The 14,522-nt window shown below is 40.4% G+C and overlaps 1 protein-coding gene across 4 annotated transcripts in view; it reads left to right on the top strand.

The window, feature by feature from the left end:
• The window catches only part of WDR7 (WD repeat domain 7), a 354,190-nt gene that overhangs the window by 33,378 nt on the left and 306,290 nt on the right, over positions 1-14,522 (top strand). For 2 of the 4 annotated variants that reach the window (XM_006055285.4, XM_044934618.2), the window contains exons 6-12: positions 2,567-2,643; positions 3,489-3,608; positions 7,623-7,768; positions 8,377-8,479; positions 11,154-11,286; positions 11,549-11,797; positions 12,708-12,928. In XM_006055285.4, the coding sequence (XP_006055347.2) occupies positions 2,567-2,643; positions 3,489-3,608; positions 7,623-7,768; positions 8,377-8,479; positions 11,154-11,286; positions 11,549-11,797; positions 12,708-12,928 (1,049 nt within the window). Of the gene's footprint in view, positions 1-2,566; positions 2,665-3,488; positions 3,609-7,622; positions 7,769-8,376; positions 8,480-11,153; positions 11,287-11,548; positions 11,798-12,707; positions 12,929-14,522 lie in introns of all 4 variants that reach the window. The other 2 variants (XM_044934616.2, XM_044934617.2) reach the window with 1 other exon arrangement.

Below are 14,522 nucleotides of genomic sequence, written 5' to 3'. Positions count from 1 at the left end.
CTCTACCTTCATAAAGGAGTCTTTGATTGAACTAAGATTTAAAGTGTTAGATTATCTCCATTCCAAGGAATAAATCACTAGTTTTTGGCAGTCTTAGAGCATGTCAGGAATTTTCTGAATTGGAAGATCTTAACCCCTTGGAGGTGTGTTGGGAGGAGCCATAGTTTGTGTCTCTCTTGGGCCTGGTTTGGTTACCTGCTATGAAGAGGTGTAGGAAGTGTTTCCATTTGTGAAGGTAATGAAAAGGGAGGCGATTATACACAATTCAGTTTAATGACCGTTCCTGGTGAGCACTTGATGTGTAGTTAACGCTCAACATACATGAGTGTGTTTTCTCCATTTCTGTTGAAACCGACAGTAACAGTTGTGAGAGCAAAAGTAAAACTGTTCGGGAAAAGGATAGTAATACTGACCGTTGAATGTGTATTCGTGTGCGCCTTTGGTGTGCTCCTGTAAGCCCTTCCCGATGACTTCGTGGCCGCGTGCTCTGCTGGGAAGGCTGGTCTCGAACTGCTGCCACCATCGACGTGAGACTCCATGTACACAGTGCCCCAGCATTGGCACATGCTTAGCATTTCCGTACGGTAACCGCTTCTCACAGCGCTCGGTGACGTAGCTACTGCGTCATAGGATGTGTGGTTGAGGAGACGGATGAAGTTTAGCATGATGGAGTCTCCACTTAATGTCACAGAGCAAGCCTGTGGCTTACTGGCGCCCAGATGGACCCCAGAGAGGTTGCTTTTACCACTGGGTTACGTCATGTCCATTGGTGAACTGCCTTCCCTGGGAGTTTTCCATAGCTTTTTATTCAACGGCTATGGCACAAATATTTATTGAGTGCCTACTCTTTTCTAGGTGCAGAGGACTGAACTACTGGCAGGACTCGAATTGTAGGAAGGGATGATGATACATAAACAAATGGCAGTCTCACAGTGTAACGTGTGAAAAGACAGAGAAATAGTACAGAGGCTAGAATTAGCAAAGGCAGTGAAGGGGCTTTGAGGGCAGGTAGGAAGGCCCCAGATTCGATGCAGTCTCATCTAAGCTTTGAGAGGTGAAGAGGAGTTTGTCAGATGTGGGGTCGTGATGTTTCTGGCAGAAGTAGTTTGTACACAGGTACATAAAGCCTTGAGGGCTTCCCAGGTGGCGCTAGTGGTAAAGAACCCTCCTGCCAGTGCAGGAGACATAAGAGTTGTGGGTCCGATCCCTGGGTCGGGAAGATCCCCTGGAGGAGGAAATGGCAACCCACTCTGTATTCTTGCCTGGAGAATCCCATGGACAGAGGAGCCTGGTGGGCAATAGTCCATGGGGTCGCATGGAGTTGGACATGAATGAAGCGACTTAGCACACACACACATAAAGCCTTATGCAGGAATGCGTGGGAAATAGCCATCTGTGAAATATATATGCTTGTATTATAGTCTGAACAGGGTAGAATGCAACTTTAATGGAAAATCTTGTGCCGTACATACAATTCTAAATGTTGTCCATTTATAACGTTGCTACCATGCATATTTTTAATCTACTTTGCCATATTCTAGTGTGTGGAGATTTGAGAATTTTGGATTTCTTGGTATTTTGCACTTTTACTGTAATTGACATTTGTGAGCAGTTCTAGCTTCTTTATCCAGTGATCATGGAATTGTAATCAGTGCATTTCAGTGCTTAAACTTGCCTAGGGAACCAGGCAGTACAAATAAAGTTTTTACTGAAAGATAGTAAGCAATTCTTCTCAATAACAGTGATGACTAATCTGTACTGATGGTCTGAGGGCTATACCTGTGGTGTCTTAATTCTCACAACACCTTATTAAGGTAAGTGCTGTCGTTATGTTATTCATTTATATTTGCTTACAGATAAGCACACTGAATTTAAGGTAGGTTAGTTCAGTTATCCACAGTTCAGTGGTTAATCAGTGAAGAAAGTGACTTTTAGCACACTGCTCTGTTGCTCCGGAGCCTACCTGAGACTGCTTTCTCGGCGTTCATGAATACTACTGAGGTGCTGTGACTTTTCCGTCGCCCGAACCTGATGGATTTGGGTTTCACATCACGTCCTTCCCTTGATCATGGTCTGTGGAGAGTGTAGTGTGCAATAACGTGTCTACAAGGCAGGTGGGGTAGGTGGGAAGGGGGAGACGTGTGCCCTGAAGACACAATATGAATGTGCTTCCCCAGGATAAATGAAAGCTAACGTTGAAGAATAAAAGTTGCTTTTTAATTTTTAAAATTTGTTCTTAAAAAGTTTTTTAAGGTTAATTGTTGACGTGGTAATCAAGAATGTTTGACATTATTAAAGCCTGCAAGTTAGAAATAAGAAATCAAGCAGCTAAAAACAGGTTTTCTTTGAATTCCGCGTGTTTGATCATTTTTATTAACCTGTGTCTCAAAATCTGGTTTCTGTTATTTCCTAAAACCTAGAATTAGGTTTTCATGCTGATTGTAAAACATGCTGTTATTTAGTTTCATTAAAGCAAACCATGGTCCACGTCACCGTTGTGACCATGTTCCCGTGTAGAAAGCAATCGTATTACACTTGTAACCGGCTGCTTCTTCTTCTCGGTTAGAGGACACTGTGGTGGCACTCTCAGTGACGGGCATCTTGAAGGTGTGGATTGTCACCTCGGAAATAAGTGACCTGCAGGTGAGACAAAGGAGGCCTGAAGTGAGTTCTCTGTTCTTGTTCTTGAGGAGTCTTACGTTGTAGTCATGATAGGCTGCTTCCCTTTTTTACTTAAAGAGGAAAGAAAAAGCTTTCCTTTTCCATAGTCTTATTGACATAGTGCAGAAGATTCCCCTAGAATGCTATCTCTGTACATGAATTATTGTTTTTCCTTTTGATGGTAGACATATGCTTTATCAAGGATGCAAAACAGAGAAACATATTGTACAGGATATGGAGTAGAGAAGCATAGAAGAGGATTTTCCTCAGTTGCTTCTGTTTAAATTGAAAAGGTAGCTTGCTTGAGGCGGGGGGAAAAAAGCAAACCACTGCAAAAAGGGTATAAAGCCAGTTTTAGTCCTCTGAGTTCCTTAGACTTGAATTCCTTCTTACTTTTTATCAGTAAGAAAGGCAGATCAAGTATCTGGCAAGAGATACTAATCTCGTCTGTCAGGGAATTTTTAGACATTGAATCTGGGAGAAACTGAAGGAAATGATGTTTTCTTTTTTTTTTAACCTACAAGCTTATGTAAAAAACTGACAGAAATGAAAATTAACTAAACTTTTTAGCATCTGTCATTGCCAGTGATGACATTCTGCCTCTCGTTAGTCTGTTAATCTTGAGTAGCTTTGTAGCAGATATGCTGTGCCCACATGACGTTAGGGTACATTTTGGCTGCCTTTTACTACCTTAGTCCTCACCATGAGGGGCTAAATTGATGAGCACATCAAGTGATGTCTTTATTTTGTTTTGTTTATCATTGTGTGATAATTTAAATTGACAATCCTGCCAACCCTAAAGTTTTTACAAATATTTCTCTTTTCAGGATACTGAGCCAATATTTGAGGAAGAATCCAAACCGATTTACTGTCAGAATTGCCAAAGCATCTCTTTCTGTGCGTTCACACAAAGGTCGCTTTTGGTGGTGTGCTCCAAGTATTGGAGGGTAAGATAACTGTATATAAGTAAGAAACTGCATTTTTGCCCTTCAAGATTTTGGTTTATCAGCTTTCTAAAGATAATTGTAAGGAGAAGCTTGGTTTAGAATATTTTAAATATTTGGTCTGATTTGATATACTCTGAAGTATGGAATTTGGCTACATCGTTGCCTTTTTTTTGATTTGGTCCATAGAATGATTCTGTCAGTGTTTATTAGTTATTAATTTTTGTGTCTTGCTGCCATGTTCTTCATTGTCTTGTCAGTGCGGCATGGGCAATGGCAGTGAGTTTTCTGCAAGTTGGGACATATCTTTGTAGGTTTTCATCCCCAAGTGCCATCCTTTTCTGACGTCTTGGAGTCAGGAAGGTCTTCTTCTCTCACTTTAGAGCTAATGGTGAGAGGTGCATATTGCTTTTCACATTGCTAGATTTTAATGTTTCCATGACAGAAAAAGAGCCAGCAAGTTTTGATCACCTGCCATAGTGCCTACCATATTTTCCAAAGCTTTCCATGTGTTATTTGGAAATAACAATCTGAGGGGTGGTATATTGGTTACCTATTCCTGCATAACAAATTACTTCAAAAGTTAGTCGTTTAAAACAACAAATGTGAATCATCACCCAGTTCCTGTGATCAGGAATCCAGGCATGGTTTAGCTGGGTACCTCTGGCCCAGGGTCTCTCACAGACTATGATGAAGGATGAAGGGGTTTTGACTGGGACGAACACCGCATCCCAAGGGCTCTCCTTGGCGGGGGCTCAGCTTCCAGATTTACTCACCTGCTGGTTCACAGTCGTCAGGTCCTGCTGACTGTGGGCTGGAGACCTTAGTTCTCTGCCATGTGGGCCTCTCCATTAGGACAGCTCACAGCACAGCAGCTGTCTTTCCTCCGAGTCAGTGAGCAAGAGGTGGGGCCGAGACCCCCGACCCTAGAGCTGAGATCGCATCCCCTCTGCCGCGTTCAGTTCTCTAGAAACGTCACAGGATGCAGCCTGCACTCAGGAGAGAGGCTTCCACAAGGATGGAAAACCAGGAGTCGGCCCTCAGTGGGGCCACTTTCGAGGCTGCTTTTCACTCTAGGAATGGTGGCTTTGCCCATTTTGTAGATGAGGCAACTGAGGCATGAGGGGGGTGGCTGCTTTGGCTAAGGTTATACGAGTGATGGTGGTTGTAAGTGACTGAGGTTATACAGCTCAGGCAGCCTGGCTGCGGCCGCCGTTCTCATCACTGCCATGCTGTCCTGCGTCAGAGGGCAGCCTCACCATGGAAGGGCTGCATGGCTGCTGTTTGGGAAAAAGCTTAGAGAAGAAGGCTAGCAGCTGCTCAGCTGTCGTTCACTATCTGGGATCCTTCCTTTGTCTTAAAGTTTAAAGCACATCCAAATAAAAATGAAAACAGACTGCAGGAGGATACAGTGAAAAATAGGCACCCGTTTCCCCCCAGATATGTCCCTTCCCCTCCCCAGAGGCAGTAGCTAATACCAGTTTCTTGTGTGCCCATTGTAAGCCTTTTATCCACGTGAGGGCAGCCTTCTCTTAAATGCACACACAAGAGTGAAAAGACAACCCACAGAGTGAGAGAAGAGAGCCATGGTATGCAACATGATGAGAGACTCTTCTGTTATCAATAAAAAAACAACTACAGATCAAGAAGGAAAACGCAGGCCACCCAATGCGAGATAGCTAAGAGAGCAAAGCCGAGTAGACAGTAAATATGTAGATAGGTGCCGAGTTTCATGAATCATCAGGGAAATGCATACAAACACAGCATGCGGACGGTGCTGCAGCCCACCAGCGTGACTTTCGTAGATTTGTTGTTGTTTAGTCACCAAGTGAAGAGCTGACTCATTGGAAAAGACTCTGATGCTGGGAGGGATTGAGGGCAGGAGGAGAAGGGGATGACAGAGGATGAGATGGCTGGATGGCATCACCGACTCGATGGACGTGAGTCTGAGTGAACTCCGGGAGTTGGTGATGGACAGGGAGGCCTGGCGTGCTGCGATTCATGGGGTCCCAAAGAGTCGGGCACGACTGAGCGACTAAACTGAACTGAACTGAGTCACTAAGTTGTGTCCCCATGGACTTTGCAACGCCAGTCTTCTCTGTCCTTCACCGGCTCCCAGAGTTTGCTCAGATTCATGTACGTTGAGTCGGTGACACTAATCTGACCACCATCTTCTGCCAGCTTCTTTTTCTTTTGCCTTTAGTCTTTCCCATCATTAAGTTCTTTTCCAGTGAATCAACTCTTCACATCAGGTGGCCAAAGTATTGGAGCTTCAGCTTCAGCATTGGTCCTTCCATCAGTCCTTCCAATATTCAGGGTTGATTTCCTTTAGGATGGACTGGTTTGATCTCCTTGCTCTCCAAGGGACTCTCAAGACTATCTGACTTTCTCAGATAGTTATTACCAGAAAGCAGCTTTCAATTTTTGTATGATTAAATTGTCATATTTTATTGTATGGTTTTAAAAATGATTGATGATATGTTCTAAAGGGCTCAGCAAAGCTGAGATTAAAAAAATTTTTTTCTTCCTAATATTTGTATGGTTTTATTTTATATACCTTTGAATCTTTAATCTGAAATTTATTTTGTGTGAATTGTGAGCTATAGATCCAATTTTATCTTTATTCCAATGGATATCAGAATGGATCCGGCAGTTCCTAATGCCATTTGTTGAATAATCATTTTTTGATTCTTGTACCTTTATAATATGCTGTATTCCTACATTTTTTCTAGGACCTGTTTATGGACTTGTTGATTTGTCTGGACTGATTTATGAACTAATATTGTGATTACTTTGTTTCTGATAGTTTTGTAATTTGTTTTAATAGATCATAAGGCTGGAGGGCTGGTGTCCATAGTTCTGTCTTGGACTTTTCTTGGCTATTCGTGCAGTGCTAATGTTGTATTTCTCATATATATTATAGCAAATTATGGTGAATTCGGCTGGGGTTTGTTCTTGTCTCAAGACAGTCTGCACAGCAACTTCATTGTTGTTTCTTTAAAGAAAAATAAGATAAAAACTTGGCCATTGAATTGCTCATTCCTCCTGGGGAAATTTTTTAGCAACACAGTATGTACTTTCCTCAGTGAGTGTGGTAGGAAATGCTGCTAGCTGTTATAAGATGAGGGTTTAGTCCTAGCCTGTCAGCTTGCTGCACGTGGGCCCTTGAGCAGGTGCCGTAACCCTCGTCTGTGTCGGGCTTCGTTTTGTCTCTTGCCTGCACCTCACGGCTTTGGGTTCTTCGTTCCCTGCCCAGGGACTGAGAACTTAAACCCCTAGCAGTGGAAGTGCGGCATCATTAACCACTAGACTGCCAGGGAGTTCGCTGGGTCAGCTTTTTGTCTCTAGCGATACCTGCCTGCCTGCCTGCCTCCTGCAGTGACTCTAAGAGTCACATGAGAAAAGGATTGTAAAGGCATTTTGCAGACTTGGACGTGTCTTATAAATGTAAGGTCGCAGAAGGTCAGGAGTTTGTGTTGCTGATGAAATTATAGGACGTGGCTATTGTATGTGAGAGTTATTAATAATAAAACTGAGTCTGCTAATGTCCTGTTTACACTATTTTAAGACGTTGATGAAATAAGGTAAAGTGAATTCTGCTCTAACATTCCGGTGTTAAGAGGTTTTCGTTAGAAACATTGTTACTGGGTATAGGAAAAAACTGGGAGTCCTCAGCATGCATCCTGGACGGTGGGTACTTGTCATGTGATGGAGCACCCTTCCCTGTAGATGAGAAAGGCTAAGGATTCCTGCCTGTGTGGAGGGAGCACCCCTGAGCCCTGCTGGCACAGTCTCCTGCCTGCCCACTGGAGGCTGGGGGCGTGTCATAGTTGCCCTGTTGAAGGTAACTGTGCCCCAGGGTTCACTGACAAAATGTCTTTAACTGAGGTAGTCAACTATAAAGGCCTGAGGTTATTAAATATGGTTCTAGAAGTTTTCATTTCAGTTAAAATGTTGCTGTGTTTTACTTAAATGACACCAACATGGACTTGAACATGAATCTCTTACTCCTCGTAGGTATTTGATGCTGGAGACTACTCCCTGTTGTGCTCGGGTCCGAGTGAAAACGGGCAGACATGGACAGGAGGTGACTTTGTCTCAGCTGATAAAGTCATCATCTGGACTGAAAATGGGCAGAGTTATATTTACAAACTACCTGCCAGGTATTCAATAAATAATGACTTACGACTTTAATCAAAAGCGAGAGATTGCATGATTTCAGTGAGCCCAGGCTCTTGCATACAAAGAAAAGCGCTAAATTCCTTAACTTGAGATAACTGGTTTTCCTTAACAATAATTTTTGATGTTTAGACTACCTGCCCCTTGTTGCAAACTTTTTTATAACTTGGCTTCTCCCCCTCTGCCTCTTTGGAACAGTTCTTTCAGGGTTACTTAAGATGCTGTCTCCCGGGTTTGAAGTCCTAAAAACTCCCACCAAATAAAATATAACTCTTAAAAAAAAAAAAGCAAGCGATTCCAAATTTGTGATGTAATCTGAAAGTATGGAAATATAGAAAGTATAAATATTTAATTTAGGTAAAAAAAACTTGAAAACTTAAGTTTGTAATTATAGTTTCATATCTGAGCACAATAATTAGGTGGATTTTTATTTGAGTAAGATATTTTAATAACATTTAATTTAATGCCTATATTAAATTAACTATAAAAAATCAATACATTGTCCATTGTGAAAAAAACTCATCATATGGTATGATAAAATATTTAATGTCAGTATTTTTTTTACTGAATGTTGTATTTTCCTCATTTTCAGTTGCCTTCCAGCTAGTGATTCATTCCGCAGCGATGTGGGGAAAGCAGTTGAAAATTTAATTCCTCCAGTACAACATAGCCTCTTGGATCGAACAGATAAAGAGGTAAAATTCTTCAGGTATCATTTATAGTTGGTGGCTGCGTTGAAAAATTTCTGCAACTATAATTATTAGTGTCTTTGGTAGCTAAGCATTTCAAAGATTGATTGCCATTCAAGGTACTCTATTAGATGTAAAACATTTTGACATGGTCAGTTATTATAAGCATAATTTGTGCATTTGCTTATAATATGCTTATATGAAAGAGGAAATGGCAACCCACTCCAGTATTCTTGCCTGGAAAATTCCATGGACAGAGGAGCCTGGTCTGCTGCAGTCCATGGGGTCACAAAGAGTCAGACATGACTGAGCATGCATGCATGCATAATATGCCTATAATATAGGCATTCACTTTTCTCCAGGAATAAAAGTGATCTTATACTGATTACAAAGTGGCAATGACTTTTTGATAAAATTCATATTGATGTTATAAATTGATTTTACACTGATGCAGTTCTAAATATAGTGACAGATGTACTTTTAGAATGACAAAGATAATTATGTAATAATGCTGACTGATTACTGTTTGAATAAGATATTGCAGTATTTCTCCCAAATCATGTAGTGATGTAAATCATTAGGCATTAGAAATAAAGAAGAAAATAATTTTTTCTCTATAAAAAACAAATTTTATTATGACTTCTAGTGTTTGTTAGTTGCTCAGTTGTCTCTGACTCTGTGATCCCGTGGGCTGTAGTCCGTCAGGCTCCTTTGTCCTTGGGGTTTCCCAGGCAAGAATACTGGAGTGGGTTGCCATTCTTCTCTCCAGGGAATCTTTCCAACCCAGGGATCGAACCCAGGTCTCCTGCATTGCTTCTAAAAACCTACTTAATATCAATTTAAAGTTGAAATGCACTTAGTAATGGGTTTTCAACTCTGTGTTCTTTGAGCATTAAGAAAGAAGCTTTGGTTTTGGAAATAAAGTCTCCTTTACTTATGATCTGGGTTTCTATAACTTTTTCATTCTGAGCATTTTGTTCTATCTTTATGTGGATGAATGGCAAGGGGGTCCTTTGCCATTTTCCATGAATATTTTGAATATATAGAATTTATCCATCCATGTATAATTAAGATCCTTTATGACCTGTCCTTTATTCTCTTAACTTAAACTGCTACTTATTGCTAGACAAGTAAAGCTAGCAAACTAGACAGTTACTTCCACTTAAACTAAGGGATAATTACTCAACGTAGAAAACATACATGATGGAGATTCTCTGTCTGTCCAGTGATTAGGACTTGGTGTTTACTGCTGGGCCCAGGTTCAATCCCTGGTCGGGGAAGTAAGATCCCACAAGCTGCACTGTGCAGCAAAACAAAACAAAACAAAACAAAACAAATGCATATTATATTTCTTTAAGTATCAGCTCACCAATTCATTTTAAATTAAAATATATGTATTATGTGGTGTGAGATACACATTGTAATATAGAATACTGGTTATAACAACGAAAAGTTGTTATACTAGCAGCTTTCCCTGGTTAAGCTTGTTGTTTATCAGTCAAACTTTTAGTAATTTTCAGACTTTAAGTTAAATCAAATAACTGACTGTGCTTAATGCATGTAATTTCTATAGGGTAATGCTTTTTAGCACTGATACTGAATATAGATTATTTGTTAACTATAACTATGCACTGAAGCGTTTTGTTTTTTAACTGCTTTTCAGGATAAGCTTACATACTTTCATACTCAAGTTTTAGTGTATTAATCATCGAAAATTTAAATTTAGGAGTCTACCACTATTTAGTATTTTCAAATAGGTGGTCTCATTGAAGATACAGGATCTTAAACAGAAAATAATGTGCTTTAAAAATGAAAGTGTATGCAAGATCCTAATGAATGGTTTTTGTTCCTAGTAGTTTATAGCTAGCATATCAGGCTAGGTTCAAGTGGGTTATGAAAAATGTGATCAAATGAAAAAAGTGAAAAGTATTAGTTGCCTATTCGTGCCCGACACTTTGCAACCCCATGGGGTGTAGCCCGCCACCCTTCTCTGTCCATGGAATTCTCCAGGCAAGAATGCTGAAGTGGGTAGCCATTCCCTTCTCCAGGGGATCTTCCTGACCCAGGGATTGAACCCAGGTCTCCTGTGTTGCAGGCAAAGTTTTTAGCACTGGGCCACCAGGGATGTTTCGTGCTATTAATTGAAAAATAATCTAATTAAAAAAAAAAAAAAGAGTCTTCTAGTGGTACAAGCATGGTGGTTTAATTTTATAGCCATTCTTGGTGAATAGCTAACAAGGAGTGGGCAGAAAGTTTAGATTACCAGTTCTCTCCTTTTGAACTTTTAAGTGGAGAATTTTCTTTTTGGTATAGAGGGGTGTATCTTTGGATTCATTCCTTAATAATAGACAATTAAATAATTGCATTGTGGTTTTTATGAAGCAGAGAAAAAGGATAAAAATATTAATTCTAGAGAAAGACTATATAAATATAGTTTTTGTTTCTTTGAATGTTTGTGTTATATGTACTGGATTGAGTATTAGTTGACATATATTTATATCAATGCTACAGAATTAATTAAGATATTATTGAATACTCATTCTATAGATACACTTTTTTCTTTTTTAACTCTGGTACTGAGATGAAGTTTATATCCTAATCTGAAGAAACTTTTATCTGTGAAATATTTTGTTTTAAAAGATAGAGAAGGGAATTTGAACAATTTTTTTTTTTTTTACAGTTGCTAATTTGTCCTCCTGTGACTCGATTCTTCTATGGATGCAAAGAATACTTCCACAAACTATTAATTCAGGGTGATTCTTCTGGAAGATTGAATATTTGGAACATATCAGACACACCTGATAAACCGGAAGGTAATGGAGGTTCTAGAAAATCGTGTGCGGTTATTTCTCAATATTTCTAATTGAACAACCTGAACAGTAACCACTGTATGGGAAGTGCATAACGTAATATGTCCTTTTCTTCTTAGAACCATAGTTGATGACAGTTATTCTTTGGTATTTCTCTGAATCAACTATAAGCACGTTTATTTTTACATGTTGAATTTTTTTTTTTTTCCTTCTTTTTCTAACTTGCTCAAATATGTTTCTTTTGTACCACACATAACCTCCACAGGGCTGGAAATGACCACGTCCATTAGTTTGCAAGAGGCATTTGATAAACTGAATCCATGTCCTGCTGGAATTATAGATCAGCTGAGCGTGATCCCCAACAGTAACGAACCTCTTAAGGTGACGGCAAGTGTGTACATACCAGCGCATGGACGACTCGTCTGTGGCCGTGAAGACGGAAGCATCGTTATCGTCCCCGCCACGCAGACGGCCATCGTGCAGCTGCTGCAGGGCGAGCACATGCTCCGCAGAGGTACCTGCACACCCGCTCGCGTGCAGTGTTAGGAGAGCTCTGTGGCCGTGAACCTGACAGGGTCTGCACTCTGCGTTTTCAGCCAGCACAGTGCATCGGGTAGTTGTCGGTGTGCTCTGTGGCTGCTAGTGTAACGTGCAGTTAACAAAATACGGCCCGGGTGGCCCTTGAGCAGCTCAGAGGGTCCGGGCTGCTGGTCCTCTGCACGGTTGAAAGTCTGTGTATTACTTTATAGCCGGCCCTCTGTATCTGTGGTTGTGCATTCTTGGATTCCATCAACTGCCCCTGTGCAGTGCTATAGTATGTATTTATTGAAAAAAATCTGCATACACGTGGACCTGCACAGCACAGTTTAAACCTATGTTGCTCAAGGATCAACTGAAGTCAGTGTCTGTTACTGGAATAACCACTTAATGACTGTAAATGCAGGGCTTCCCAGGTGGCGCTAGTGGTAAAGAACCTGCCTGCCCGTGCAGGAGATGCAAGAGACACGGGTTCGATCCCTGGGTTGGGAAGATCCCCTGAAGAAGGAAAGGGCAACCTACTCCAGTGTCCTTGTCTGGAGAATCCCATGGACAGAGGAGCCTGGCGGGCTGCAGTCCACGGGGTCTCTAAGAGTCGCATATGACTTAAGCGACTTAGCACAATGACTGTAAATAGAAGTATCCAGTTTTTCTCTTTGATACATGTTTAATGTTTGCCATTTATTATTGGGTGTCTCTGGCGTACTTAGTATCATATTATCAGCAATACTGGTAATCTTTTAGAACAATACTGTCCAATAGAAATACGTGTGAAAGGGACTTTTTAATGATGAAATGTAGAGCTAGTCTGAAGATTCTTGTCTACTTTTGTTGAAACTTTGGCAGACTCGAATTTTCCTGCCTTAAGTCCCAAACCTCGTTTGCAGGCTGGCCTCCTCACAGGACACTCCGTGGCCATCGGAGCAAAGTCACGTGTTTGCTGTACCCTCATCAGGCCTCAGCCCGTTATGATCAAAGATACCTCATATCTGGAGGCGTGGATTTCTCGGTCATCATTTGGGACATATTTTCTGGAGAAATGAAACATATCTTCTGTGTCCATGGTGGCGAGATCACTCAGCTTCTAGTTCCACCTGAAAACTGTAGTGTAAGTTGAACCTGAAAGATTATTTCACTATGGTAGAGTCGAACTGTGTTGCTGCCAGACTTAATATAAATGAAATCCAGACTAATCTAAAGTGTAATGGAAGAATTAATAAAAAAAAAAATCCTTGTAATTATAAAACTAAATAGTGGTAACATATGATGTTTAGGCAAAGTTATGATTATTACTATTGGGCATATAGAAATAGAAGATAGACATTTTTTAATTCCTGTTATTCGTGCCTAAATGGCATGGCTTATCCCTGAAACATAGTAGCAATTTAGAATATGTTTGTTGAAGTTTCAATTTTTTGCTCTGAAGCAGTTTTAAGTATCCCTAAAGTCATGCTCATCAAAGTAGTCTCATCATTCTCAACTCCATCTGAGCAAAAAGATATTGAACCTGTGCTTTTATAGCTTGAATGAAAATACTTCTCAATACTTACAAATAGAATACATTTAAATAAACAGTTATTGTGACAAGGGAAAGAATAATAGGCACGATAATGATTTTGGAAAATTTTGTTCATACTTTTATGAAAGCAGATTGCTTTTTCATGATGTGTGTGTAAGTTAGCTGATGATGTCAAATATAAAAAGTCTCATAATTTTAGAAATAGGAAATTTTAGGAGGACTTAGGACAGATGAATAACAGACCCGTAATTTCTTTTACTGTGTGTTTAATGTGAACTTACTCATGTGATTAGCTGCCTTTGTGTGCAGAATCACTATTCCCCAGCACACACACATGTGTATGGATCCACGTACATAAACACACAAATATACTGTCTTTATCACACGTTTCGTGTTTATCAAAACCCCTTCACCGGTTATTGTCTTACTGAAATGAAAAGCATTTTACTGTATCTGATCCATTGTTCAGAAGGAGTCTCATTTCAAAGACCCAGGAAATTTTCCTTGGCCCTTTCTGCTTGCTCACGTGACCTTCATGATAGTGTGTATTATCTGCCATGTTCTGCCAGTGCTAGTTTTCATTTGATTTGACACATGTGGTGGTGTAGGGAGTTCTATACCAGTGTGTGTGTGTGTCTCGTTCTTTTTCCCCTGCCAGATGTGAAAATTTAGGTACTTAATTAATCTCTTCCTTCTTTATACAAATTTTTGCCTTTTTCTTTCTTTCCAGTTTGTTGTTCATTTTTAAAAAAATCTTCATCACTGTAAAAAATTGTTGTGTATTAATTTAAATAGCCAGTTTAGTTCAGTTGCTCAATTGTGTCCGACTTCTTGCGACCCCATGGACCATGGCTTGCCAGGCTTCCCTGTCCATCACCAACTCCCCAAGCTTGCTCAAACTCATGTGCATTGAGTCGGTGATGCCATCCAACCATCTCATCCTCTGTCATCCCCTTCTCCCACCTTCAGACTTTCCCAGCATCAGGCTCTTTTCAAATGAGTTAGTTCTTCACATTAGGTGACCAAAGTATTGGAGTTTTAGCATCAGTCCGTCCAATTAATATTCAGGACTGATTTCCTTTAAGATGGACTGGTTGGATCTCCTTATAGTCCAAGGGGCTCTCAAGAGTCTTCTCCAACACCACAGTTCAAAAGCATCAATTCTTTGGTGCTCAGCTTTCTT

The sequence above is a fragment of the Bubalus bubalis genome, chromosome 22, assembly GCF_019923935.1.
Source record: "Bubalus bubalis isolate 160015118507 breed Murrah chromosome 22, NDDB_SH_1, whole genome shotgun sequence".
Lineage (NCBI taxonomy): Eukaryota > Metazoa > Chordata > Mammalia > Artiodactyla > Bovidae > Bubalus > Bubalus bubalis.
The sequence above is the reverse complement of the archived record's forward strand: the minus strand, read 5'-3'. Positions and strand labels throughout refer to the sequence as shown.